This window comes from Anabrus simplex, chromosome 1 (genome assembly GCF_040414725.1).
Source record: "Anabrus simplex isolate iqAnaSimp1 chromosome 1, ASM4041472v1, whole genome shotgun sequence".
Lineage (NCBI taxonomy): Eukaryota > Metazoa > Arthropoda > Insecta > Orthoptera > Tettigoniidae > Anabrus > Anabrus simplex.
Genome location: NC_090265.1, coordinates 1,780,762,182 through 1,780,788,206, shown reverse-complemented (window position 1 = coordinate 1,780,788,206; position 26,025 = coordinate 1,780,762,182). Strand labels below are relative to the sequence as shown.

The window sequence follows — 26,025 nt, the reverse complement described above, 5'->3', positions numbered from 1 at the left end:
TAAGTTATTCCAATCCCTAACTCCCCTTCCTATAAATGAATATTTGCCCCAGTGTGTCCTCTTGAATTCCAACTTTATCTTCATACTGTGATCTTTCCTACTTTTATAAACGCCATTCAAACTTATTCGTCTACTAATGTCATTCCACGCCATCTCTCCGCTGACAGCCCGGAACATACCACTTAGTCGAGCAGCTCCTCTTCTTTCTCTCAATTCTTCCCAACCCAAGCATTGCAACATTTTTGTAACGCTACTCTTTTGTCGGAAATCGCCCAGAACAAATCGAGCTGCTTTTCATTGGATTTTTTCCAGTTCTTGAATCAGGTAATCCTGGTGAGGGTCCCATACACTGGAACCATACTCTAGTTGGGGTCTTACCAGAGACTTATATGCCCTCTCCTTTGCATCCTTACTACAACCCCTAAACACCCTCATAACCATGTGCAGAGATCTGTACCCTTTATTTACAATCCCATTTATGTGATTACCCCAAAGAAGATCTTTCCTTATATTAACACCTAGATACTTACAATGATCCCCAAAAGGAACTTTCACCCCATCAACGCAGTAATTAAAACTGAGAGGACTTTTCCTACTTGTAAAACTCACAACCTGACTTTTAACCCCGTTTATCAACATACCATTGCCTGCTGTCCATCTCACAACATTTTCGAGGTCACGTTGCAGTTGCTTACAATCTTGTAACTTATTTATCACTCTATAGAGAATAACATCATCCGCAAAAAGCCTTACCTCCGATTCCACTCCTTTACTCATATCATTTATATATAAGAAAACATAAAGGTCCGATAATACTGCCTTGAGGAATTCCCCTCTTAATTATTACAGGGTCAGATAAAGCTTCACCTACTCTAATTCTCTGAGATCTATTTTCTAGAAATATAGCAACCCATTCAGTCACTCTTTTGTCTAGTCCAATTGCACTCATTTTTTCCAGTAGTCTCCCATGATCCACCCTATCAAATGCTTTAGACAGGTCAATCGCGATACAGTCCATTTGACCTCCTGAATCCAAGATATCTGCTATATCTTGCTGGAATCCCACAAGTTGAGCTTCAGTGGAATAACCTTTCCTAAAACCAAATTGCCTTCTATCGAACCAGTTATTAATTTCACAAACATGTCTAATATAATCAGAAAGAATGCCTTCCCAAAGCTTACATACAATGCATGTCAAACTTACTGGCCTGTAATTTTCAGCTTTATGTCTATCACCCTTTCCTTTATACACAGGGGCAACTATAGCAACTCTCCATTCATCTGGTATAGCTCCTCCGACCAAACAATAATCAAATAAGTACTTCAGATATGGTACTATATCCCAACCCATTGTCTTTAGTATATCCCCAGAAATCTGATCAATTCCAGTCGCTTTTCTAGTTTTTAACTTTTGTATCTTATTGTAAATGTCATTGTTATCATATGTAAATTTTATTACTTCTTTGGCCTTAGTCTCCTCCTCTATCTCGACATTATCCTTGTAACCAACAATCTTTACATACTGCTGACTGAATACTTCTGCCTTTTGAAGATCCTCACATACACACTCCCCTTGTTCATTAATTATTCCTGGAATGTCTTTCTTGGAACCTGTTTCTGCCTTAAAATACCTATACATACCCTTCCATTTTTCACTAAAATTCGTATGACTGCCAATTATGCTTGCCATCATATTATCCTTAGCTGCCTTCTTTGCTAGATTCAATTTTCTAGTAAGTTCCTTCAATTTCTCCTTACTTCCACAGCCATTTCTAACTCTATTTCTTTCCAGTCTGCACCTCCTTCTTAGTCTCTTTATTTCTCTATTATAATAAGGTGGGTCTTTACGATTCCTTACCACCCTTAATGGTACAAACCTGTTTTCGCATTCCTCAACAATTTCTTTAAACCCATCCCAGAGTCTGTTTACATTTATATTTACCGTTTTCCACCTATCATAGCTACTTTTTAGAACTGCCTCATGCCTGCTTTATCAGCCATGTGGTACTGCCTAACAGTCCTACTTTTAAGACCTTCCTTTCTATCACGTTTATTTTTAACTACCACAAAAACAGCTTCATGATCACTAATACCATCTATTACTTCAGTTTCCCTATAGAGCTCATCTGGTTTGATCAGCACGACATCCAGGATATTTTTCCCTCTGGTTGGTTCCATCACTTTCTGAATCAGCTGTCCTTCCCATATTAACTTATTTGCCATTTGTTGGTCATGCTTTCTGTCGTTCGCATTTCCTTCCCAATTGACATCTGGCAAATTCAGATCTCCCGCTACAATCACATTTCTTTCCATGTCGTTTCCCACGTAGCTGACTATCCTATCAAATAATTCCGAATCCGCGTCAGTGCTACCCTTTCCCGATCTGTACACTCCAAATATATCAAGTTGCCTATTATCTTTAGAAATGAGACTTACACCTAGAATTTCATGTGTCTCATCTTTAACTTTTTCGTAGCTTACAAATTCCTCTTTCACCAGAATTAACACTCCGCCTCCCATCCTTCCTATCCTATCTCTACGATACACACCCCAGTGCCGTGAGAAAATTTCTGCATCCATTATATCATTTCTCAGCCAGGATTCAACTCCTATTACAATATCTGGTGAATATATATCTATTAAATTACTTAATTCTATTCCTTTCCTTACAATACTTCTACAGTTCAACACTAACAATTTTATGTCATCCCTACTTGATTTCCAGTTCCCTGTTCCCTTATCACCGCTCCCTAGGCCATCCCGTTTCCCTGAATGTACCTCCCTATTACCCTTCCAAACAAATTTCCTAACTTATACGTACCACTGCGGTTTAAATGAAGGCCATCTGAGCGCAGATCCCTATCTCCTACCCACCCATTTGGATCTAGAAATTTCACTCCCAGTTTCCCACATACCCACTCCATAGTCTCATTTAAATCCCCAATCACCCTCCAGTCAGTATCCCTTCTACACAGTATTCCACTAATAACAATCTCCGCTTTCTTAAACTTCACCCGTGCTGCATTTACCAGATCCCACACATCTCCAACTATGTTGGTACTTATATCACCTTGCCTTACGTTGTTGGTACCAACGTGAAACACTACCACCTTCTCCTTCCCCTCCTCCCTCTCTTCTACTTTCCTCAACATCTGCCTCAACCTAATTCCTGGATAACACTCTACCCTGGTACCCTTTCCTCCACACACTTTCCCCACGTGTCTAACGATGGAATCTCCCATGACCAGAGCCTCAACCCTACCCACCCCGTTTGATCCCCTCCCCTCCTGGTCAGCCCTATCTTTCCTGATAACTGCAGAAGCTACTTCCTCCTCCCTTTTCTCCTTCTCATGACCCTGTTCCACCTGTCTCTTCCTATCATCTACTCTACATTTTCCTTTCCTACCTTTTACCTTCCTCCTACTCCCACACATCTCAGCAACAGTTCCCTGTCCCTCATCTTCCCTCTGTTGTTCTACCTGGAGTGACTCGTACCGATTTTGCACAGACACCTGTCCTGAATTCTGATCCTGAATAGAGCTCTTAGCCTGCAATCCCCTTCCCCTTAGAACATTAGACCACCTGTCTTCTACAACTCCTCCCTTTCCTTCCCCTCCCTCTTGTACACCTACTGTAACCTGTACGTTGTTTGAGGGAGTCCTATCTTCCTTCCTGTCTTCTGTGAGAATCCTAATTATCTCCCTCAAACTTTCCAACTCCTCCCTCATACCTCTCAATGCCTCGCCACACCCACAGAAACTACATTCGCGCTCCTTAGCCATTCTTTACGGGGGGAAAAATGAAATTAAGAATAAAATAACTTATTTGCAAAAAATAAATGAACGGAGGGATATATTGTCTGGGATAGTACACAACAATAAGGTAATTAATATACGACTACACTACAATACTACTTAGTCGTGCTCTATTTTTTATCCTACAACCCCTGACAGGATAAAAACTGCTGTTAATTACTGAATATCGAAAGTAATAGCCTACACAAGAACTACACAATTCCAAACTGCAATTAAGCCTATTCTAATTACAACAACAGTATTTTAGTACGAGTTTCTACGGATACCTCTACTACACCAGTACTACACAAATATTTTACAATAATAAAATAATCACACTAAATTCTAATAGGATATTACTCGTATACTACTGTACAGTACACTACAGTAATGTTAAACTACTTTCAGACGTATCCTAATTACGGAACCGTACCGTATGTCACTAAACTAAGCACAACAGAAATGAAATTTGCAAGAACTACTGTACTCAAAGATTACCAGCGAAGCTAAATGCTTAGACAAATTATTATTAATATTACGGTCTAATAGATACAACACGAATATAGCAGGCAAGATACGGCACTATCTAAATGTACTGTATCTATACTACAATGTATCTACACTACACTACCCTGCGTTTGGTTAAATGCTTAAGTATCGAAAAGATTGCCGTACACGAAGAAAAACACGAATATAACTGGCAAGATACTATCTAATATATTATACCTTATCTTCACTACAATTTTACTGAAATGTGTTTATGTGATTATTACAGCTGGTGGATTACTATTATTTTCCCTACTCCACGGGACGGAGAATAAAAGTGTCCTTAATTAGGCCTACTGAAAAATACGAGGTTGTCTACAGTAATTTCTCAAATATTTCTATCAAAACTACTACTACTACTACTCCTCCAGGGACTTGAACTGCAATTACTGGGATATATGAACTTTATTATTATTATCTAACTGCTCATAAATACTGAAAGATCGAGGGAGCGAAATATAAATTACGGATACTAACTACCTACTTAGAAGTACCATGAATGGAATACAAGATCAGCTGATTTTTATTTATATTTACTTGACTACACTACACCCTTTGTTCACGACTGTAGCCAACAATGCAATATTTGAATATGAGGACCGACAATAATCAATAACAGTACAACGACTGTCAACTATTACCGTGTAATCTCTTTAACTTCTTTTTAAATGGAGGTTTACAGGCGTATCGTGTTTTTTTTAATGTAGTAAATTATTACCTTCGCGATAGTTTGAACGGATATCTATACGAAATACCGGAGAAGTTGCTGCAGAAGTTACGGTACTATTCCTTATGATAACCTACCTTTGTAAGCATAACCAACGAACCTACAGATATTTACAAATATTTTTAAAGTTAATATTATTACTTAAAGTATTTCCTAAACCTAAAATCGAAACAAGGTACACCTAGCTAGCCTACTTAACCTAGAAAACGTAATTTACTGAAGACCAACTGAATTACTTGTTACAAAATTTAAATAAATAAATATCACTACTCTCAATGTCTACCAACAAGCACTAAACACCACCATATAAACAGCACTAAATGAATCAGATATACACAAAATTTAGCTATTTCAATAGGTTTTCACTACTTTATCACTACAATAATGCAAGAGCTCTCTCAACAGCCAACCGTTCTCAAGCGCATCCAACCATGCCCAACAAGCTCTCTTTCTAGCGAATGGGAGTGCGGGTATTTTGTTGAAAAATAGCATGATCCCTGGACCAATAAATCGTTTAATGAAGTGACAGCCCATCAAATTACATCGAATGAGAAAAATCAATAAAACGACACCAAAGAACTTCAGTGAGCAAAGACATCACAGACGAGAGTGTTGGACAAACAAAACACTTACGGAAGCGCTGCAACGTAGCAGAAATAGTTGTTGTAAGGAAGTAACATATGTATTCTCCAAAATAAATTATTTCGTATTATTTCTTAATCAACCTGGGATTTGAGACTTTATTTGAGTAAAAGCATTTACTATCTTCCATTTGTGACAAATATAGTGATATTTCGAGGATATTTCACGTAAGCAGCTGTACGTAGTTAAAATCAACGGCCCAGCAGGAAATCGAACCCGGAACTATCTAAAGTGAAGGCCAATACGATAACCACTTGGCCAAGGAGCCGGACCTTGTCTAAAATATACAAACTATCTGATCATAAGTATCCGAACACCAACTCCACAGATTGTTCCTTCAACATACTTCTTTTTGTAAAAATATATAATTTGTTTTACGTAGCACCGACACAGATAGGTCTTATGGTGATGATGGGATAGGAAATGCCTACAAGTGGGAAGGAAGAGGGTGCCTTAATTAAGATACAGCCCCAGCATTAGGCTGGTGTGAAAATGGGAAGCTACGGAAAACCAAAAACACTTTCTAGTAGCGGACATTAATATACTGTGGTTTACTTTATGGTAGCAATAACTCTGACGGGGAGATTTTGTACCATGTTCCTGAGGGCGGATTCGAACTCGGCAACTGTAACAAAAATAAGGTTGGAGAAAAAAAAAGGTCAGTTGATCCCACACACGAACAGAAGCAAGGGGGTGGGGGTCATCTGAAGCCGATTCTCTGAGTCATGGCAATGCAGGCAGAGCACAATAACTTTCCAGTGGGTAGTAGAGGCTTGTGGGCCGCTTCGCAGCTCTAATCTGGCGCTAACGCCTCACTTGCCCCAGCCTAGTGGTCTTGTCACTAGCCGCATCTCACCAATCCAGACCAATGTTCTTGTCACAAGTCGGACCAAACCAATCCAGACCAGTGTTCTTGTCACTAGTCGGACCTAACCAATCCAGACCAGTGTTCTTGTCACTACTGTCGGATTTTTTATTATGGGCACTCGAGTTTAGGCTTTAATTACAAACGAACAGATATGTCTACTGTAAAGACATATCTATACCAATATTTCCCTTGTTTAATTCAGCATTAGGGTGTATAAGACATATAGATTTTGAAGTTCATTCATTATTTTTTATTTTGCGGTTGTAGTAAATATTGTCCGCGTTTTTTTCTTCTTCATTAAGAAGCGCTCACTTAGGAATATATTCAGGGAAACCTACTTATATAATGGTAATAGCATTGTTTATGTTATAACCGCATGTATTTTTAGTGTAATACCCAAGTTAAATTTGTTTAACTTCCCCCAAAATAGTTCTTATCTTTCTGAAGCAACTCTTTGTCAGCGCAGGATAAACATACAACAAAAAACTTGGGCTTGTTTTGAAACTGTTATCAGAAACTACAACCACCGCAACTGTACAGTGTGGTACTGGATTTATGAAAAGTAATACGATTTTCTTCTCTATGTGTCTATGTGGTTCAAAGTGTCCAGTGATTTAGATGCATGTCTATTTTACAAGAATCTGCCCTTGCCTATAGAAAAGTTTGTCCGGATCTTCGAGTGTAACAAAACCTTTAAGTGTACAGGTGGAGCAATCTGTACACTGTTACACAGAAGAAATAGTGACTTGGAGGGTTTAGCTAAGTTTGTAATGCAGGGTTTTACACTACCAACACCATCCGATTCATGCTGTGTTTATCTGTTGTCAAGCATACTAGGCTAGTAAACCAACAGGTAGAGAATCTGTCACCTGGGCGACTGCCCTAAATGCAGATCAGTATTGAGAGTCAATAGAGTTTTAGCACTTTAATGAATAAAGACCTATTATATTTTTATTGTCTGCACGTTTTATTACCATCATTGTGTGAGGTGCTGCTATGCCGTATGTCAACATATGTTAGCATCACCAGGGTCATTCATTGAGTTAGCATAATAATTTCCCTTTCATTGGGCGCTGAACAAAAGAAATTGCCCACCACTTGGAAACTAAGACTACAAGTTATGTTTCATAGTTCTCTTGAGAGTGAATAAATTGAGGAATTTGGAACTTTAATTTACTTTTAAGCAATCAAAATGATTATATAACTATCATTTGAACAGTTTTATCTTATTTCCATCTTCCCAGTGAAGTGAAATCTAAGAGAAAACGTTATTTCACTAAGTGACATTTCTAAATAATCCGCTTGTTGTTCTCTTTTATATTGTTTCTGTGGGGCTGTCTATCCATTCTAGTAGAATGTATGATTCCAGTTGATTATATGTGATGGGTAGTTGTTAGCGAAGCGTTTTCATACTGCAACAGTGATTTTCCGTACGGCGTTACATTTATCATATTAAATTACCGCCGTTGGTATAATGTGTACGTGAGATTTTCGTGTTAGGCAATGCCAGCAGTCCGGCTACTTCGGCCGTCGTGTTTTCTTAATGTTACGGACTGAATATTAGAGTCGGTCTTGGCTTGGGATTGGTTAAATGTCTGTGTTTCAGCCCATAACCACCAGACAGATACAAAATCAGACAAAACGTTCATTTAGAAGAAAAAGCCGTGCAGAGTACAGGCTTCACTGAAGGAGCGCACTAGGGAAAAAGGTAGTTTCCCGTTGATTTCCTCACAAACCGAGCTCGATAGCTCCAGCCGCTTAAGTGCGGCCAGTATCCAGTAATCGGTAGATAGTGGGTTCGAACCCCACTGTCGCCAGCTCTGAAGATGGGTTTCCGTGGTTTCTCATTTTCACACCAGGCAAATGCTGAGGATGTACCTTAATTAAGGCCACAGCCACTTCCTTTCCATTCCTAGGCTTTTCCTATCCCATCGTTGCCATAAGACTTATCTGTGTCGGTGCGACGTAAAGCAAATAGAGAGAAAAAAGATTTCCTCACTGAACCAGGTTGTGCTAATGCATACATATCAGTCTGCCAAGCCACTGAATTGCCCATACTAACCGACCCTATAAGCTACACTTTCACACCATACGCAACAGAGATCTGCTTAGTAAGGAATGACATTTCAAACTTTACTCATACATCAGTCGCTTCCAAATCGTTATTGCCAAGGATGAGACTGAGACAGGTCAGTGAGAGTAACAAATTTGCTGTAGCCCACATCAGAAGACATAGCGAGTTGTAAATATTACGTTTCAGCATAAAAATAATTAAAATAATATCCGCATCCGCAAAATGGTTATTAGCGGATAATTTAAATATTTAATTATAGTATATTACACCCAATATATTGAAACAAATAGATCTGTTCGCACAATACAATAGGCCTGACAGCTGTCACCAGAACCCCTACAGTCACAGGTTTATGAGGGATTTTCTCTTGCGACAACTATCGACGTATTGAGCTTTGGTCCTTCCTTCCATTAATTGCGGGCAGGTGCCAGTTAGGCTTAGGTCAGATTTACGGCTTTATGGTCTCAAGGTTCTTTATATATCACCATTCTCCCATAACACTGTCAAGGGTCGCCTAACCACATGCAAAAACAAGAGTATACCTGAGTGAAAATCAATAAACGTCATTATTTAGAAATTACCTCGCATCCGTGCAGGGCTCCACAAATAAAGACGTTGTAATTGGGGTCAAGATAGGAGGAGTTGCGAAAGTTAGAAAATACATCAATCGACAATTTAGTTCCAGTGAGTGAGGTAAAGTCCGCCTCTGTGGTGTAGTGGTTAGTGCGATTAGCTGCCACCCCCGGAATCCCGGGTTCGATTCCCGAATTTGCTACGAAATTTGAAAAATGATACGAGGGTTGGAATGGGGTCCACTCAGCCTCGGGAGGTCAGCTGAGTAGAGGTTGGTTCGATTCCCACCTCAGCCATCCTGGAAGTGGTTTTCCGTGGTTTCCCACTTGTCCTCCAGGCGAATGACGGAATGGTACCTAACTTAAGGCCACGGCCTCTTCCTTCCCTCTTCCTTGCCTATCCCTTCCAATCATACCATCTCCCACCGACGCCCCTGTTCAGCATAGCAGGTGAGGCCGCCTGGGCGAGGTAGTGGTCATCCTCTCCCTTTGGATCACCCGACCCAATATCTCAGGCTCCAGAACACTGCCCTTGAAGCGGTAGAGGTGGGATCCCTCGCTGAGTCCGAGGGAAAAGCCAACCCTGGAGGGTAAACAGATTGAGAAAGAAAGCGCGAGGGAAAACCCAAATGTCAATGATAGCCTCTAAATTTACACTGTAGATATAATTCTTTGATTTTTAATCTGTATAACGTCGCATGGTTTGCGAGGATGGTGGGCGGGGGGGGGGGTAAAGCTGCGGGCTGGGAATGTATCGCATGTAGCCTTAATTAAGATGTAACCCTGACATTTGCCAAGTAGAAAGCGCAGAAAGGCATCCTTGATGCTACCGACGGTGTGTTTCAAACCAGCAAACTGCCTAATGCAAGCGCACAACTTCCCGACTTGTATCGTGTATCCAGCTCGCTGGAAGTATAGAAACTTATGCTCCACTTACTAACATCTATTCATATGGAGCATAGTGAAAACAGAGCGGAAGCCTCAGTACGTGTGAGTGATACAAAGAAGAACTCTAAAAAAGAAAGGCATTAAGATATAGGATTAACCCCTGGAGGAAAGGCTTGGCTAGCCGAGAATGTGAGATAGGTTTACCTGGAAGGATGTGGGTTTGATTCCCCATTAAGAAGTCGAAAAATTTAGAAACGAAATTCCCACTTCTAGAGAGACGTATGGCCCTGATGTTCACTTAGCGGACGCCAAAAATTGGTCCCAGGTTAAATCCTGGGGGTAATGGGGGCTAGCCTTGGGCTAAACACTCTGTTCCACTCAGTACTGAGGTTACGGACAGTGGACACCTTTCACATTCTATTCCTCCCTACAGTGATGGCCTTTTCTTTGACTCGCGACGACTAAGAAACCGGTGACCGGGTAGAATTTATAAAGACCTCGAATAGGAAAGAACTGAAATTTCATTGGGTTATTGCGAATGAAGCCAAATTTCACAATGGACTGTAAAATCACAGGAGAAGAAGAATTCGATTGGTGGACACTTTTTCCAAAATTCTGACTTCCACACTTCACTAGGTCCAAAACCAATTCAGCCACAGCCTATTTTTCCAAAAGACTGTATTTACGTTATATTCCATATCCAAACCAGTTACACCAAACACACCTCCGCACCTCACATTTCCACCTTCACTTTTGTGAAATGGAAATACATTACTGTCATTTAATTAATTAATGTCTTCTTAAATTCTGTCCATCTGACAGAAAAGCTAAAACCACCAAAGTCTCTTTCCTGAGCTCATTGCGTAAAATTCGGCATTTGCCTCGTATGGAAATGGGAAACTACGAAAAGCCATCTTCAAGTCTGTCGACAGTGGGGTTAATACCAGCCATCTTCCGTCTGCAAGTTCATAACTACGTAACCCAAACTGCGTAGCCAACTCGCCCGGTTAACGAAGGTCCTTTACAAGGACAATTCCACTTTCATTACTTTGCAGTTATCCCTCGAGCAGGGCATTCGTCATTTCGTTTACCCTTTTCTCTCTTAATGTCTGTAATATAAAAAGTCATTGTGTGCGAGATTCCTTCTCTGCCACGGAAAGCAACAACCTCAGCATCGAAAATTGTAGGTAAAACTTAGAATTTTGAAATGTGTGTGAATTGCAGTCGGGTAAGAATAGAACTTACTGCTTTTGAAAAGAAGGTTGTGTGGAACTACTGTCCTTCGGAAGTACACTAAACCTTTGGAAAAATTGTCCTCGAATGGAAAAATTCAAGTGAATATTTAATTTTCTCTTCCGCATTGCCAGCAGAACAAGTGTGACCGAGTCCACCATTGCTCAATCGGTAGATCATCCGACACGAAATCATAAAAATGTGGTTTCGGATCCCACTCGACTGGCCACTTATGTTTCGTAATTTAACGTACCTTCGGCGTGTACCATATGTACTGAACAGGACCTAATTAGCTGAAAGTTTATTTCGGAATAATTCCCCTTTGGTGTCGAGCGTAGCAAGTGATTTGGCCGATGACCTCATACTACACTCACTGCCTTAAGACTATTATTTTTAGAGAGGTCTCTTCTCATCCTGGCAGAATTTTGGCTGTCTACCACAGATCTTGGCGTCCTTGAGAGAAGGAGTAATTTAATACCGGACTTCACTGACTGCTTGCTAATTACAACGAATTCGTAAAGGTGATACTTTTTTTGTTTAAAAACGACGTTCAAGGTATTTCCTTAAGAAAAGCTGAAACCATAATATTTTTATGAGCCATGAAGGTCTGGCAGGGGTGTTAAATCTCAATCCTTCGTTTCTTGTGTGACCTGCTGACATGTTTACGTATAGCATCTTACAAAATAACACAATTATGGGCGGATAATGTTTATCTTGTAGGTAGGAGTTAGAGATGAAACTGTATTATAATCATTCAATGAATGAATTTTAATATGCACTTCTTACCAGAAAGAAAATCGAAGCGCTCGGAAGATTTCCTTCAATCGAGGAAGAAGAAATATTAATCCCCTTCAGTCCTGGTGTAGCTGCCTGTGTAGATTAGTGGCAGTGTGGTTTTTCCAGATTCCGAAATTGTGGGTTCAAATACGGATTTTTGAAGAGTGAATTATGTCACCTTGTCACTCCGTGTGGTACGATGTTGGCATGGAAATGATATCTGGTGATAAATTTTAAGTTTGCACGAGAAAGTTAATTAATAGAGTTGCGATATCTCTACCATCCGGACAGTAAAGCCTAAATTGACAAATAAGGGAACTAAATGGGGTCAAATTAATGCCTCTGCACACTGTAGCTCTTTCTTTCTTTCCTAATTTAATATGTAACGGTGGCAAGAGTGTTACTGAAGCCGGGCTGAGAAGCTCAGACGCAAAAGCGCTGGCCTTCTGAGCCCAACTTGTCAAGTTCGATCCTGGCTCAATCCGGTGGTATTTGAAGGTGTTTAAATACGTCAGCCTCCTGCCGATAGGTTTACTGGCACGGTAAAGAACTCCTGAGGGCGAAAATTCCGGCACCCGGGCGTCTCAGAAAACCGTAAAAGTAGTTAGTGGGGCGTCAAATCAATAGCATAATTATTATAATAGTCTTATTGTTAGTGATCCTCAAATAGTATATTAATTCTTCTTCTTCTTCTTCTTCTTCTTCTTCATTTGTTTACCCTCCAGTGTTGGTTTTTCCCTCGGACTCAGCGAGGGATCCCAATTCTGCCGCCTCGAGGGTAGTGTTCCGGAGCGTGAGACATTGGGTCGGGGATACAACTGGGGAGAATGACCAGTACCTCGCCCAGGCGGCCTCACCTGCTATGCTGAACAGAGGCCTTGTGGGGGATAGACAAGGAAGAGGGAAGGAAGTGGCCGTGGCCGTAAGTTAGGTACCATCCCGACATTTGCCTGGAGGAGAGGTGGGAAACCACGGAAAACCACTTCCAGGATGGCTGACATGGGAATCGAGCCCACCTTTCCTCAGTTGACCTTCCGAGGCTGAGTGGACCCCGTTCCAACGCTCTTACCACGTTTCAAATTTCGCTCCAGAGCCGGGAATCTAACCCGATCCTCCGGGGGTGGAAGGTAATCACACTAACCACTACACCGCAGAAGCGGACGTATATTCATTCAACAAGGAAATAATGAATTATATTTCTGAACACGATCAAATGACGCTAAGTCATTATCCGGCTTCAGCAACACTGGATATTCTTTGTTTCTTTCTTAATCTGTTAACCCTCCAGGGTTGGTTTTTCCGTCGGACTCAGCGAGGGACCCCACCTCTACCGCCTCAAGGGATTGTCCTGGAGCGTGACACTTTGGGTCGGGGGGGATGAAACTTGGAAGGAGTACCAGTACCTCGCCCAGGTGGCCTCAGCTGCTACGAAGCGGTGTGGACAGGACGGCTGCGACATCTTGCGGTTCACTTTTCTATCTTCAACTGTCTAATGGCGGTAAGGGACGTATCTTTGAATAGCTGTTTTCTTGGCGTGTACTTATTAAAAACTCCCGTGATAAAGACGCGTAATCACATACTTCCCTGCTTTATACAACCAAATTGGTCTAGATTATGCACGGTAATCAAATTTGATAAAAATCGTGTTCGGAAGACTACTACACCACAAAGGCGGACATTATTATTATTATTATTATTATTATTATTATTATTATTATTATTATTATTATTATTATTATTATTGAAAATGAAAATGAAAACCTACAACCTGTTTTCCAGTCATTGACCGGGTCAAGGATGTAATGAATGAATCATATATAGGCTGTTAGTACGATGGGGTCGCCACTCCCAAAGTGATTTATTAATGACTGATAAATGCTATGAAATGAGAATGGAGAGTGTTGCTGGAATGAAAGATTAGCAGTGTTTCGGCCCGGGGCAGCTTACAGGGGTGTCACAACGGTGCAGCACATTTGGTTGTGTACCGTTCTTTGGTTACCTTTTAACTTTATCAAAGACCTTTTTTGAAATTGGCGTATGGCTTTTAGTGGCGGGAGATCCCAGGACGGATTCGGCTCGCCAGGTGCAGGTCTTTTGATTTTACTCCCGTAGGCGACCTGCGCGTCCTGATGAGTATGAAATGATGATGAAGACAACACATACGCGTAGCCCTCGTGCCAGGGAAATTAACCAATGATGATGGTTAATATTCCCGACCCTGTCGGGAATCGAACCCGGAACCCCTGTGACCAAAGGCCAGCACGCTAACCTTTTAGCCATGGAGCCGGACATCAAAGAGCTGAAGGGACATGATAAATATTTCATATTCGAGGCAAAATTCTGATGTTCGGAGTCTGTTAACATCTGCCGCAATTAAAATATGTTTAAAGATTGTTATTACTGTTATTATGTCCACCGAGCAAGTTGGCCGTGCGGTTAGAGACGCTCAGCTGTGAGCTCGCATCTGGGAGATAGTGGGTTCGAACCCCACTGTCGGTAGCCATGAAGATGGTTTTCCGTCGTTTCCCATTTTCACACCAGGCAAATGCTGGGACTGTGCCTTAATTCAGGCCACGGCCGCTTCCTTCCCATTCCTAGGCCTTTCCTGGCTCATCGTCGCCATAAGACCTATCTGCGTCGATGCGACGTAAAGCAAACAACAACAAAAAAAAATGTTATTATGTCCGACTCAATGCCTATATGGTTAGCGGGCTGGTCTTTGGTCCGAGGTGTCGCGGGTTCGATTCCCGGCCGGGTGTGAGGTTTCAATTAGTTAATTCCTATGGATCAGGGGCTGTGTGTGTGTGTGTGTGTGTGTGCCATCTTCAGCATAAAAATTCGTCATAGGTAGTGCTCCATCCTCCCAGTCGTGCAGTTGCCTATCAGGAGTCAACTCGAAAGATCTGCATCAGACCTCTCCGGAAGACACACACTATTATTATTATTATTATTATTATTATTATTATTATTATTATTATTATTATTATCATTATCTATTAATCTGTTTACCCTCCAGGGCTGGTTTTCCTTCGGACTCGGCGACGGATCCCACCTCTACCACCTCAAGGGCAGTGTCCTGGAGCATGAGACTTTCTGTTGTGGATAAAACTGGGAAAGAGGACCAGTACCTCACGCAGTTGCCTCACCTGCTATTCTGAACAGGTTCCTTGTGGGAGTTGGGAAGATTTGAAGGAAGAGGCAAGTAAGAGGGAAGGAAGCGGCCGTGACCTTAAGTTAGGAACCAACGCGGCATTTTCCTGGAGGAGACATGAGAAACAATGGAAAAACACTTCGAGAATGGCTGAGGTGGGAATCGAACCCGCCTCTACTGAGTTGACCACACGAGGCTGAGTGAACCCCCTTCCAGCACTCGTACCACTTTTCAAATTTCGTGGCAAAGCCGGGAATCGAACCCGGGAGTCCGGGGATGGCAGCTGATCACACTAACCACTACACCACAGAGCTGGACAATAATAATAATAATAATAATAATAATAATAATAATAATAATAATAATAATAATAATATACTGAGCAAGTGGATGTGTGGTTTGGGTCACGTAGTTATCAACTTGCATTCGGAAGATAGTGGGTTCGAACCTTGACGACGGTCGTGGTCGTGGACGTTAAGGCCACGGTCGCTTTCTTCCCTCTCCTAGCCCTTTCCTATCCCATCGCCGTCATAAGACCTATCTGTGTCGGTGCGACGTAGAACAACTTGTTTTGAAGTAGGCCCACAGTACGTCGTTTAGCACTGGCGAAGCTACTGATAAAAAGTTATCTTCATCGTCACATGTTTTTTCCCTTTCCTGCTTCCGTGTTATGTATATTGATTACTAGAATGTAAAGATTAAAATTCTATTTCAAGAAGTAAATTACAAGTTTAAAGCAACGATTACAAGTAACAATTACTAAAATGATAGCTCGGCTGACTGGCTTAGACGGTTGAGGCGCTTGCCGTCTGACCCCAACTTGGCAGTCCGGTGGTATTTGAAGGTGTTTAAATACGTCAGCCTCGTGTTGGTAGATTAACTGGTACGTAAAAGAACTGCTGCGGGACTAAATCCCGGCACCTCGGGGTCTGCGAAAACCGTAAAAGTGTAGTTAGAGGGACGTAAAGCAAATAATATTATTCTATTACCTTTACTCACTTTTTCCCAGCTCTGGATTTAAGTGTTCACTGACAGAAAAAAAACCCAGCTACAGTAAAAACTCTGGACTTACGAAGTAATCGATGGATTGGTTTTGGTGTTTCTGCTTCTCATATGTGAGCCTCAAGAACATAGATTTAGGGTACAACGGCAATATATGAACAGAGACTTACCTCCGCGTACGACCGCACTAGCTAGAAGCAAGGTGAGTCCCAGCCTGGAAGAAGTCATGGTCTCCGACCACAGAAGTACCTGGAGCCTGCTGAGAGAGTTTTGCAATGGGCGGAGACACTGACGTCACTTTCAGGTCTCAATCACAGAGTGAAGAACACCTTGAGGGAGCAGGAACACGTGAATGTGGACGAAGTATTCAGAAACGCAGAGCGTACTGTTCGAATAGGAAGGAGTATGTTCATTAGACAGAATGCGCGACTGCAGCATTTAATTTTTATTTAAGAATACCACCGACAAGGAATGTTATTTTCAAGAACATCACGAAACAGTTTCCTTTATAAGGATCTTTCTTTGTGAAACACATGTGACAAGAGCTGATGCGCATGTCTCATTTAGAAATCCGAAAACCATCCCCATATTCAGTTGACTGTTCTCAACCTGTACGAAACTTGAATCCACGCCTGCACGAACGTTAGACTAGCAGTCAGAATACCAACTTCTCGCTGCACGAACAAAGCTCATGGTGTCGGGAGATCGAGGTTGGTAATTCTACGTAGACCTCCAGCCCAAAAACGTAGCCATGTTAATATTTACTTTTCTTCCTTAATATTGGCCTATCTGTAATTATTTACATGGTTAGCTACAGTAACCGGAAGGGTATGGGTTCGATTCGCCATCAGGGAATAAGAAAGAATTAGGAACGAGATTTTCACTTGTTGAGAGGCGCATTGCCTAGAGGTTGATTCAGCCTGCAACAAAAGTGAACAATGCGTTAATTTCTCGGGGCAAGGGCGGCGGGGTGTTGAGCTAACCACTCTAAGGGCCGGTTTCACCAACGTGGGTTAAACCTTAACCCCAAGTTATACAGTTTTAACTCTGAATGTGAGTATTAATTCTGTTTATTAAGGAGGGTTAATTTTAACTCTACGCTAAGGCTGGAGTTAAGTTAACCCCTTCTTCCACCTGGGTTAAAATGCAGTGGTGGCTTATTTATTTATTCGTATCAGAAACAATACATCATAAAATTATTAATTAAGAAATGGGAAATAATTTGATAGCCTTAACTGGTGAAAACATACTAGAGGTACATTCAAGTAACAATTGTATAATATCGGACCAGAATTTGGCGATATCTCGACCATTTGGTGTGGCCTTCACCAAATCTTACATGGTGCAAACGAGAGGGCAGGAGTTGCAATTAAGTAGGCACGCGATGGTTTGTTCTTCTCCGCAGGCACAGAGGGTTGACTCTTCAGATAGACCCCACTTCTTCATATTGTTCTTAGATCGACCGACCCCAGACCGCAGCGTGTTCAGACTCTTCCATGTAGACCACGACTCTTCATAACCGGCTGGAAGAGTTTCAAATGGATCCATCCATCCATTGAGATGGAGGTTTCTGGACCAAATGGTAATTCTAAATTCCCATGGAGGGAATTAGATATTTTTCCACCAATAGAGCATATCAAAAATCAGATCAAAAATTGGATGTTGGCTTTTCAGGCGTTTGCTCTATTAACCAGCATTTCGTCTTAGGTCTGACACTAGACTCGTCAGAGTGGGATGTGTCAGACCCTACCCACTGATGCTGGGGTGTATGCAGGTGAACTTATCAGAAGCCTCTTATGTGGCACAGTCTGATAACTGCTGCATACACCCCAGCATCAGTGGGTAGGGTCTGACACATCCCACTCTGACGAGTCTAGTGTCAGACCTAAGAAGAAATGCTGGTTAATAGAGCAAACGCCTGAAAAGCCAACATCCAATTTTTGATCTGGTTTCTGGACCTCCAGGAAGTTAGTCTTGATGATTGAGGTGAGTCCGAAAGGCACTCAGTAGAATGAAGAAAATATCTCCTCGATTTCAATCGTTGTTGAGCAGGTTGATAATCATGTAATGGATGTGTTTGGGAAATGTCTACTTTAGTTCTTTCATGTTTGGCAGCTACTTCACGTCTGATGTCTGGAGGAGCAATGCCAGCCACGCAATATACCTTGTCACAAGGCAACCAGTTATAAGCCGGCAAGTTTCATTTAAAGCAATATCTACCTGTTTGGAATGACACGATCTATACCAAACAGGGCATGCATATTCTGCTGCAGAGGATAGGATAGGATTTTATTTACAATAGCTTGTACCCCACCAGAGGAACCAGCCATAACGGATGCCTCGTCATATGTCTGTGCAATTAACTTTTGGGGAGTTTCATTTACTTTGTGTTTCTTTAATTATTCCAATGAACACGCAGCTAACGTCTGTGCATCATGTTTTGCAGGAGACAGGAAACTCCAGAACCTTTCTATTGGTTTGCCTCTTACTATGTAACGGTACACAACAGCCATCGGGAATATATTTGAAGTGTCACTGGTTTCATCTGATATAATACCTAAAAATTCTGACCCCCTTATTTGTTTTGATGTTTCTTCCTAGCATACCTCCAACAAAATTTGCAAAAGTTCATTTAGAACTGTTTTGGATGTTCCTTTGAAAACAGTTGCCTTTTCCGAATAACCTTTCAGCATGGTATCCACATCAGCGCTAAAATGAATTGGTCCCCTGAAAACACCTGGGTTTGATGATGATTCAGTTTCATCGTACCGGGTGAGTTGGCCGTGCGCGTAGAGGCGCTCGGCTGTGAGCTTGCATCCGGGAGATAGTAGGTTCGAATCCCACTATCGGCAGCCCTGAATATGGTTTTCCGTGGTTTCCCATTTTCACACCAGGCAAATGCTGAGGCTGTACCTTAATTAAGGCCACGGCCGCTTCCTTCCAACTCCTAGGCCTTTCCTATCCCATCGTCGCCATAAGACCTATCTGTGTCGGTGCGACGTAAAGCCCTTAGCAAAAAAAAAGTTTCATCGTGGCCCCATAAGGTCAGTTCAGAAGAACCGCAGAAACGAATACAGTTTATTAAAATATTTAACACATATCTGTTATACCCAACTTCCTTGTTATACTCCGCAATTTTCCTTCTATACGCACTATCGAGTTGTGCAGCTACGTTGACAATTCCAAAAAGGGCGAGTCTTAAACAGTTTTGAATGTGAACACCTGAAGATTCATGTTTCTTTACTTTGGTACTTAAGTGGTTTATGTCTGTAACTCCTACTCCAGTCCAAGCGGGTTCCCCACCAAATAATAAGGGCGGTGCGTGGTATTGCTGCAGGTTTGCACAACTCCCAATAATTTTACACTTCATTAGTCGTATTTACCAGTTTATAAACCTAACATGTACTCCAAAATGTGTTAAAACCAACCATCTTTGTCGTTCGATGTACTAACGCTTCGTAACGGTCCATTAAACTCCGCCGGCTTCGAATCAAACTCAGGGAGTTCACTTTCCTACGGCAACTCCCTAGCGCACAGCGCGCCGCTATTTAGTTTCAGCAGGGACGATACTAGCCGGCCCCGTGGTGTAGGGGTAGCATGTCTGCCTTTTACCCGGAGGCCCCGGGTTCGATTCCTGGGCAGGTTAGGGATTTTTACCTGGACCTGAGGGCCGGTTCGAGGTCCACTCAGCCTACGTGATTAGAATTGAGGAGCTATCTGACCCCGGTCTAGAAAGCCAAGAATAACGGCCAAGAGGATTCGTCGTGCTGACCACACGACACATCGTAATCCGCAGGCCTTCGGGCTGAACAGCGGTCGCTTGGTAGGCCAAGGCCCTTCAAGGGCTGTAGTGCCATGGGGTTTGGTTTTTTGTTTTAGGGACGATCCTCAGCCTGTATACGATGTACAGCATCAGGTAGCAAGACCGCCAGTATCTGTCCTAGGGAGTAGCGCGAGACCAGCAAGTCCCCTATCGAAAAACAATTCCAAATGTCCCCGTTAGATTGCACCACTCTGCAGAGATGACTTCACCCTTTATCTCCTCTCGCAACGGTAATTTCTTTTCCACGCCACTGGGGTAAGCCGTACCGCACCACTCACAACGTTACCAACATTGGTATTTCATCGGCAATCATAACTTGTTTTTAAATCCCAAAATTTATTTTGAGGATATACTTTCGGAGAAAACGTTTTCTCATAAGCATAACTTCATGTTATACTTTTATCAACCGTAAAACGAGCTTTGTGCCAACATTGTCACATGTGGGTAAACGGCGGGACTGTTGCGACATGGAGTTGTCATGTTTACATTTATCACGTGTTGGTCTTGGTGTGTTTTGAGGTGATTGAGTGTTTTGGTTCTAGGTAGTTTTACTGCCCGTTATTATAACATGGATTCTAGATTGTGAGTAAGAGTTCGTCACAAAGCTGCCAGTGTTTGTGTAGTTTAGTTTGACAATTTTTTTTTTTTTTTTTTTTTTTTTTGCTAGTTGCTTTACGTCGCACCGACACAGATAGGTCTTATGGCGACGATGGGACAGGAAAGGACTAGGAGTGGGAAGGAAGCGGCCGTGGCCTTAATTAAGGCACAGCCCCAGCATTTGCCTGGTGTGAAAATGGGAAACCACGGAAAACCATTTTCAGGGCTGCCGACAGTGGGGTTCGAACCTACTATCTCCCGAATACTGGATACTGGTCGCACTCAAGCGACTGCAGCTATCGAGCTCGGTAGTTTGACAATTTGTTGGTGTCGTGTCATGGCATTAGCGCTCAAATCTATCACCTGTGCGTGTGTTAGTATTTTGTTGTAACTGAATGCTCGGTCTGAAATATTAACTTTTCAAGGTGTAATCTCGTTAGAGAGTTTTTCCAGCTTTCTGATGAGGAGAAACTTACCGTAAAGACACTCGGAAGACCATTACCGGACTTAAATATTGTGCAGAATATTAATACTGGAATTCGACAGTTTAAGGGGGTGTTGAAAAGGGATATGTATACAAATAGTGCTTGGTTATGAGGTTGCGAATTTAAAAATGCGTTATTCTGCTTCCCGTGCAGCCGTGGCCCTAAGTTAGGTACCGTCTCGGCATTTGCCTCGAGGAGAAGTGGGAAACCACGGAAAATAACCAAGGTATGGGAAGCTCTATCAAAGAAGTTGATACGAGTGGTAAGTACATTACATTGTAAGCTCAAGTTCTTGATATCCTTGTGTTTAGTCGTATAGAGTATATATATAGGCCCTAAATATATAAGAGTTTTATCTGTAGAAATGGTAGTTTAGAGGAAGGCTTAAAATTGATTTCTCAACTATCTATCGATAAATGAAAATGAATGAAAACCTACAACCTGTTTTCCAGTCATTGACCGGGTCAGGGATGTAATGAATGAAGCATATATAGGCTGTTAGTACGATGGGGCCGCCACTCCCAAAGTGATTTATTAATGAATGATAGATGCGATGAAATGATAATGGAGAGTGTTGCTGGAATGAAAGATGACAGGGAAAACCGGAGTACCCGGAGAAAAACCTGTCCCGCCTCCGTTTTGTCCAGCACAAATCTCACAGGGAGTGACCGGGATTTGAACCACGGTATCCAGCGGTGAGAGGCCGACGTGCTGCCGTCTGAGCCACGGAGGCTCCCTATCGATAAATATCATCATCATCATCATCATCAGTTTTCCACTCCAGTTGCCCGGGTGTGGTTTACGAGCACTCTCCACTTCTGTCTGTCCATGTACCACTCTTCTCTCAAGACGACATCCCAGCTGACTCCTCTTGTCCTCTTTCACTTGGTCCAGCCATCCCTTCCTAGGTCTTCCTAGTGGTCGTTTTCCGACCACGACTGTGTGTAGCCATTGTTTTGCTGTCCTTCCATTCTCCAATCGTTTGACATGGCCAAACCATTTCAAACGGGCCCTTGTCACTTTTTCATTCAGGGATGGGTACACACCAGCTTCCTCCCTTATTATTTCATTCCTTACCCTGTCCCTTTTTGTCTTCTGTACCATAGTACGTAGGAACTTCATTTCTGCGGCTTGTAGTTTGCTATCCACTTGTTGGGTTGTTGTGCAGGTTTCTAGGCCATATGTTAGTATGGGGGTGAAGTATGATTGGAATAGAATCTGCTTTGATCTTAAGGGAACTTGTTCGTTCCAAAGGAGGTTCCGAACTTGATGGTAAAACTGAGCTGATTTTTGAATGCGGTTGTTAATCTCATGCTGTATTCTGTTCTCACTTGAAATCGATAAATATAACACAATAAAAGTTATAGGTAATAAATTTTACGACCATAGTCTATATATTGCTCACAATTTGAAAAGAATCGTATTTCTGTATCGGTCATGTCCTTAGTAAATAGAATATGCAATTTTTACTTTTCCGTAACTTTTGTCTGCCTGTCTGTCTGCCTGTCTGTCTGTATGTATGTACACGCATCACGAGAAAACGGCTGAAGAGAATTTAATGAAAATCGGTATGTGAAGTCGGGGGCTGAGCCACTACAATCTAGGCTATAAATAATTTTACTCACGCTGAGCGAAATGGTAGTTATGGGGAAGGCCTAAAATTCAATTCTCAAATATTTATATTCTTAGTGGACCTATCAATAAATACTACATAACGAACGTTACATAGAATTAAATTTCCGATCATTTATGTCATACATTGTTACCGTAAAAGCTTTGATAACACAGATATTCATGAATTTGTATGTTTGTTGCCAAGTCCATATCAACGCCGAGCCACGAGAAAATGGGTTAACAGAATTTAATGAAAGTCGGTATACAGAGTCGGGGAATAAGAAACTACAGTCTTATTTATAAACAATTTTATTTACCCTGGATGAATTTGTAGTTTAGGGGAAGGTGCCTACAATTTAATTGTTAAATACCTATGTTATTGGTCCTATCGGAAAGTACTACATAACAAACGTGATAGAGAATACAATTTCCGACCATTTATGTTTTATTCAGTTTTACCGTACCGACTATAAGAGTGTTATTTCAGAGTCGGAAGAAAACTAAATGTGAAGGCCTACAATATTGAAAGCGCATAATATTGATCAACAATAACATTACATTGACCATTGTTTGTTGTTATGTTCTCTGTCTCTTATCCTGCCGCTCAACTCAGATAGGTGGGATTACTGTTGCGTACCGAGTATAAACAGCCTGACTAAATATTGGCCGGAAATAGTTGGGAAGTTAAAAAACTTTCTTCTCTAGCATGCCATTCCTCTGGTTTATATATTTTATGGTACGGCTGGTACGTAACAGACTGGTTCAATATAGTATTCCAGCTATTCGATCCATACTCTGACGCGCTGTTTTGAATGAGCAGTGTGCATACTTAAGGAAGAGGCTCACTTAGTAGTAGTAGGACCTGGTTTAGAATTACAATTTAGGCATATTCCAAATTATAGCACCACAAATCACTAAATAATTCAAAATTCAACCCTGAAAAGAGCCGTTTCTTAAGAAAAACTTCTTCCTCTTCACTTTTATTAAATTATACATTCATTTTATTCCAAATTAGCAGTGAAGAGGGGGTTTCTCCTCTGGCTTGGAGGACAAATTTACCTCCAAGTCGGATAGATTCTTCCGCCACCAGTGTAGTGCACTAAGACTTTCCGACTCATCGGGTACTCCTAGGAAACAGATTAGTAAAAGGATATAGTTTTTGCCCTGGGACACTCCACTATTCGACACCCCCACCCGGCCGAAATAAGGCGAAGTGTGTTCACGGATCACGGCTGTCTGCGGCTTGGTTATTCCAGCTTTGTAACTTTCGACTGCAAGATCGGCAGCGTAGTACTGTTCGTTAACAGTGAGAAAATGTGTGGTTTGTCGTTTGCTCGAGTATTTCATATGAAAGCATTGCTTTTAATCGCGCCATTCCTTCTGACGTCATTGTAATTATCTATGTTCATTTGAGTTGGGAAAACTACTAAGGATGTAAAAAGGCAAGTGGAGAGTGAATGTCTGCCATTATAATGAAAACTCCCCAACCTGATTGTGACGTATGGTAGGCAAGGGGTCTGCCATTACAATGAAAATTCCCTAACCCAATCTTCATATGACAAAAGACGTTTGGTGACTTTCCCTATCGCGTTTCTACGATAACGTTAAGTGCTATGCAATTTAATACAATCTTGCTCACAACGTGTACTCTACCTAAGCTACAATTTTGTACACAATGTAGAATTCCGTAGCGAAGCACGGGTACATCAGCTGGTTTATTAATACGTCCACCTCTCTGTTGTAGTGGTTACTGTGGTTAGCTGCCACCCCCGGAGGCCTGGATTCGATTCCCTGCTCTACCACGAAATTTGAAAAGTGGTACGAGGGCTGGATCGGGGTCTACTCAGCCTCGGGAGGTCAACTGAGTAGAGGGGTTTCGACTCCCTCCTCAGCCATCCTTTTTCGTGGTTTCCCCACTTCTCCTTCAGGCAAATGTCGGTATGGTACCTAAGTCCACGGCTGCTTCCTTCCCTCTTCCTTGTCTGTCGCTTCCAGTCTTCTACCCCACCCCCAACAGGGTCCCTTTTCAGCATAGCACGTGAGGGCACCTGGGCGAGTTTCTGGTCCTTTTCCACAGCTGTATCCCCCGACCCAAAGTCTCACGCTCCAGGACACTGCGCTTGAGGCGTTAGATGTGGGATTCCTCGCTACGATAGAGAGGAACAACCAACACTGGGTGGGTAAACAGATTAAGAAGGAAAGAAAGTAAGAAAGGATGTTTGTTAATAGATGTAATACGATTTATCGCCTTTTATATACAAAATGAAACACACCAGAATTTTTCAGTTTTCTAAAGTCGTTTACCAGGTGTATGAATAAGTCCTTTCCGGTTTCACTGAGAAATGGCGCCAGCGAACAGTACTCAGCGTATGAATTTGATACACATGTCAGTTTGTTCGTCTGACATTAACCTACCAACACACACGAGTTGAGTCCGCCAAACACTAGCGTCTGTGTTGTATCGTTCTGTGATTACGTCGACGTTTGTGCCTGGAAAAGAACATTTGCGACACGCATTGCTTTTCTTATTTAATCCAAAAGATAAAGGCTGTGGAAAGTCATCGTTTGCTAGTAGAAACATAACGGTGAACACGCGCCATTGATTAGAACCTGTGCGACATGGTTTCAACAATTTAAACGTGGTGATTTAAGTATGAAAGGCCGTGCGCTCTGGTAGACCACAAAAGTGCGAATACTCTTGTAGCTCGGTGAAACCGTGAATGCACTACGCTATCGCCAACAAATGATTAATTTAAATCACGCTTTGATTGAAAGACGATCGGAATGGGCCAGAAGACATGTCAAAGTGAATTTGTTACACGACAATGCGCTGTCCCAGACAGCAACACCAGTGAAAGACACCTTGCAATCGCTTGGGTGGGACACCCTTCCACCGTACTGCCCCGACCTGGCGCTATCTATCACCTCTTCGCATCAATAGGGCACGCACTCGCAGAGCAACACTTCAGCAATTTCGAGCAAGTTGGAAAATGGCCCGACGAATGGTTTGCGCAAAAGACGAGCAGTTTTTTCGGCATGGTATTCATAACTTACCTGAAGAATGGATGAAGTTTGTAGAAGCCGGTGGCCAATATTTTGAAAAACAAAAAATTAACTTCCCTTGAAAATCACGTGTTTTCTTTACCACAAAAAGCCGGCAAAAAGTTCTGCATACACTTGGTATATCAGAAATAAAGCAGATATATGACAGTTCTTAGCTATTTTATTAGAT

General features: G+C 41.9%; 2 protein-coding genes across 2 annotated transcripts in view; both read right to left on the bottom strand.

Annotated features, from left to right (window-relative positions):
* The window catches only part of LOC136883229 (uncharacterized), an 85,859-nt gene extending 69,284 nt beyond the window's left edge, over positions 1-16,575 (bottom strand). Inside the window, exon 1 of the mRNA XM_067155433.2 lies at positions 16,445-16,575. Within this exon, the coding sequence (XP_067011534.2) occupies positions 16,445-16,502 (58 nt within the window). The 5' untranslated portion in view covers positions 16,503-16,575. The remainder of the gene's footprint in view (positions 1-16,444) is intronic.
* Positions 1-26,025, bottom strand: part of LOC136883237 (lysozyme) — a gene marked incomplete at its 5' end in the record, with an annotated part of 464,330 nt that overhangs the window by 172,457 nt on the left and 265,848 nt on the right. The window lies entirely within an intron of this gene.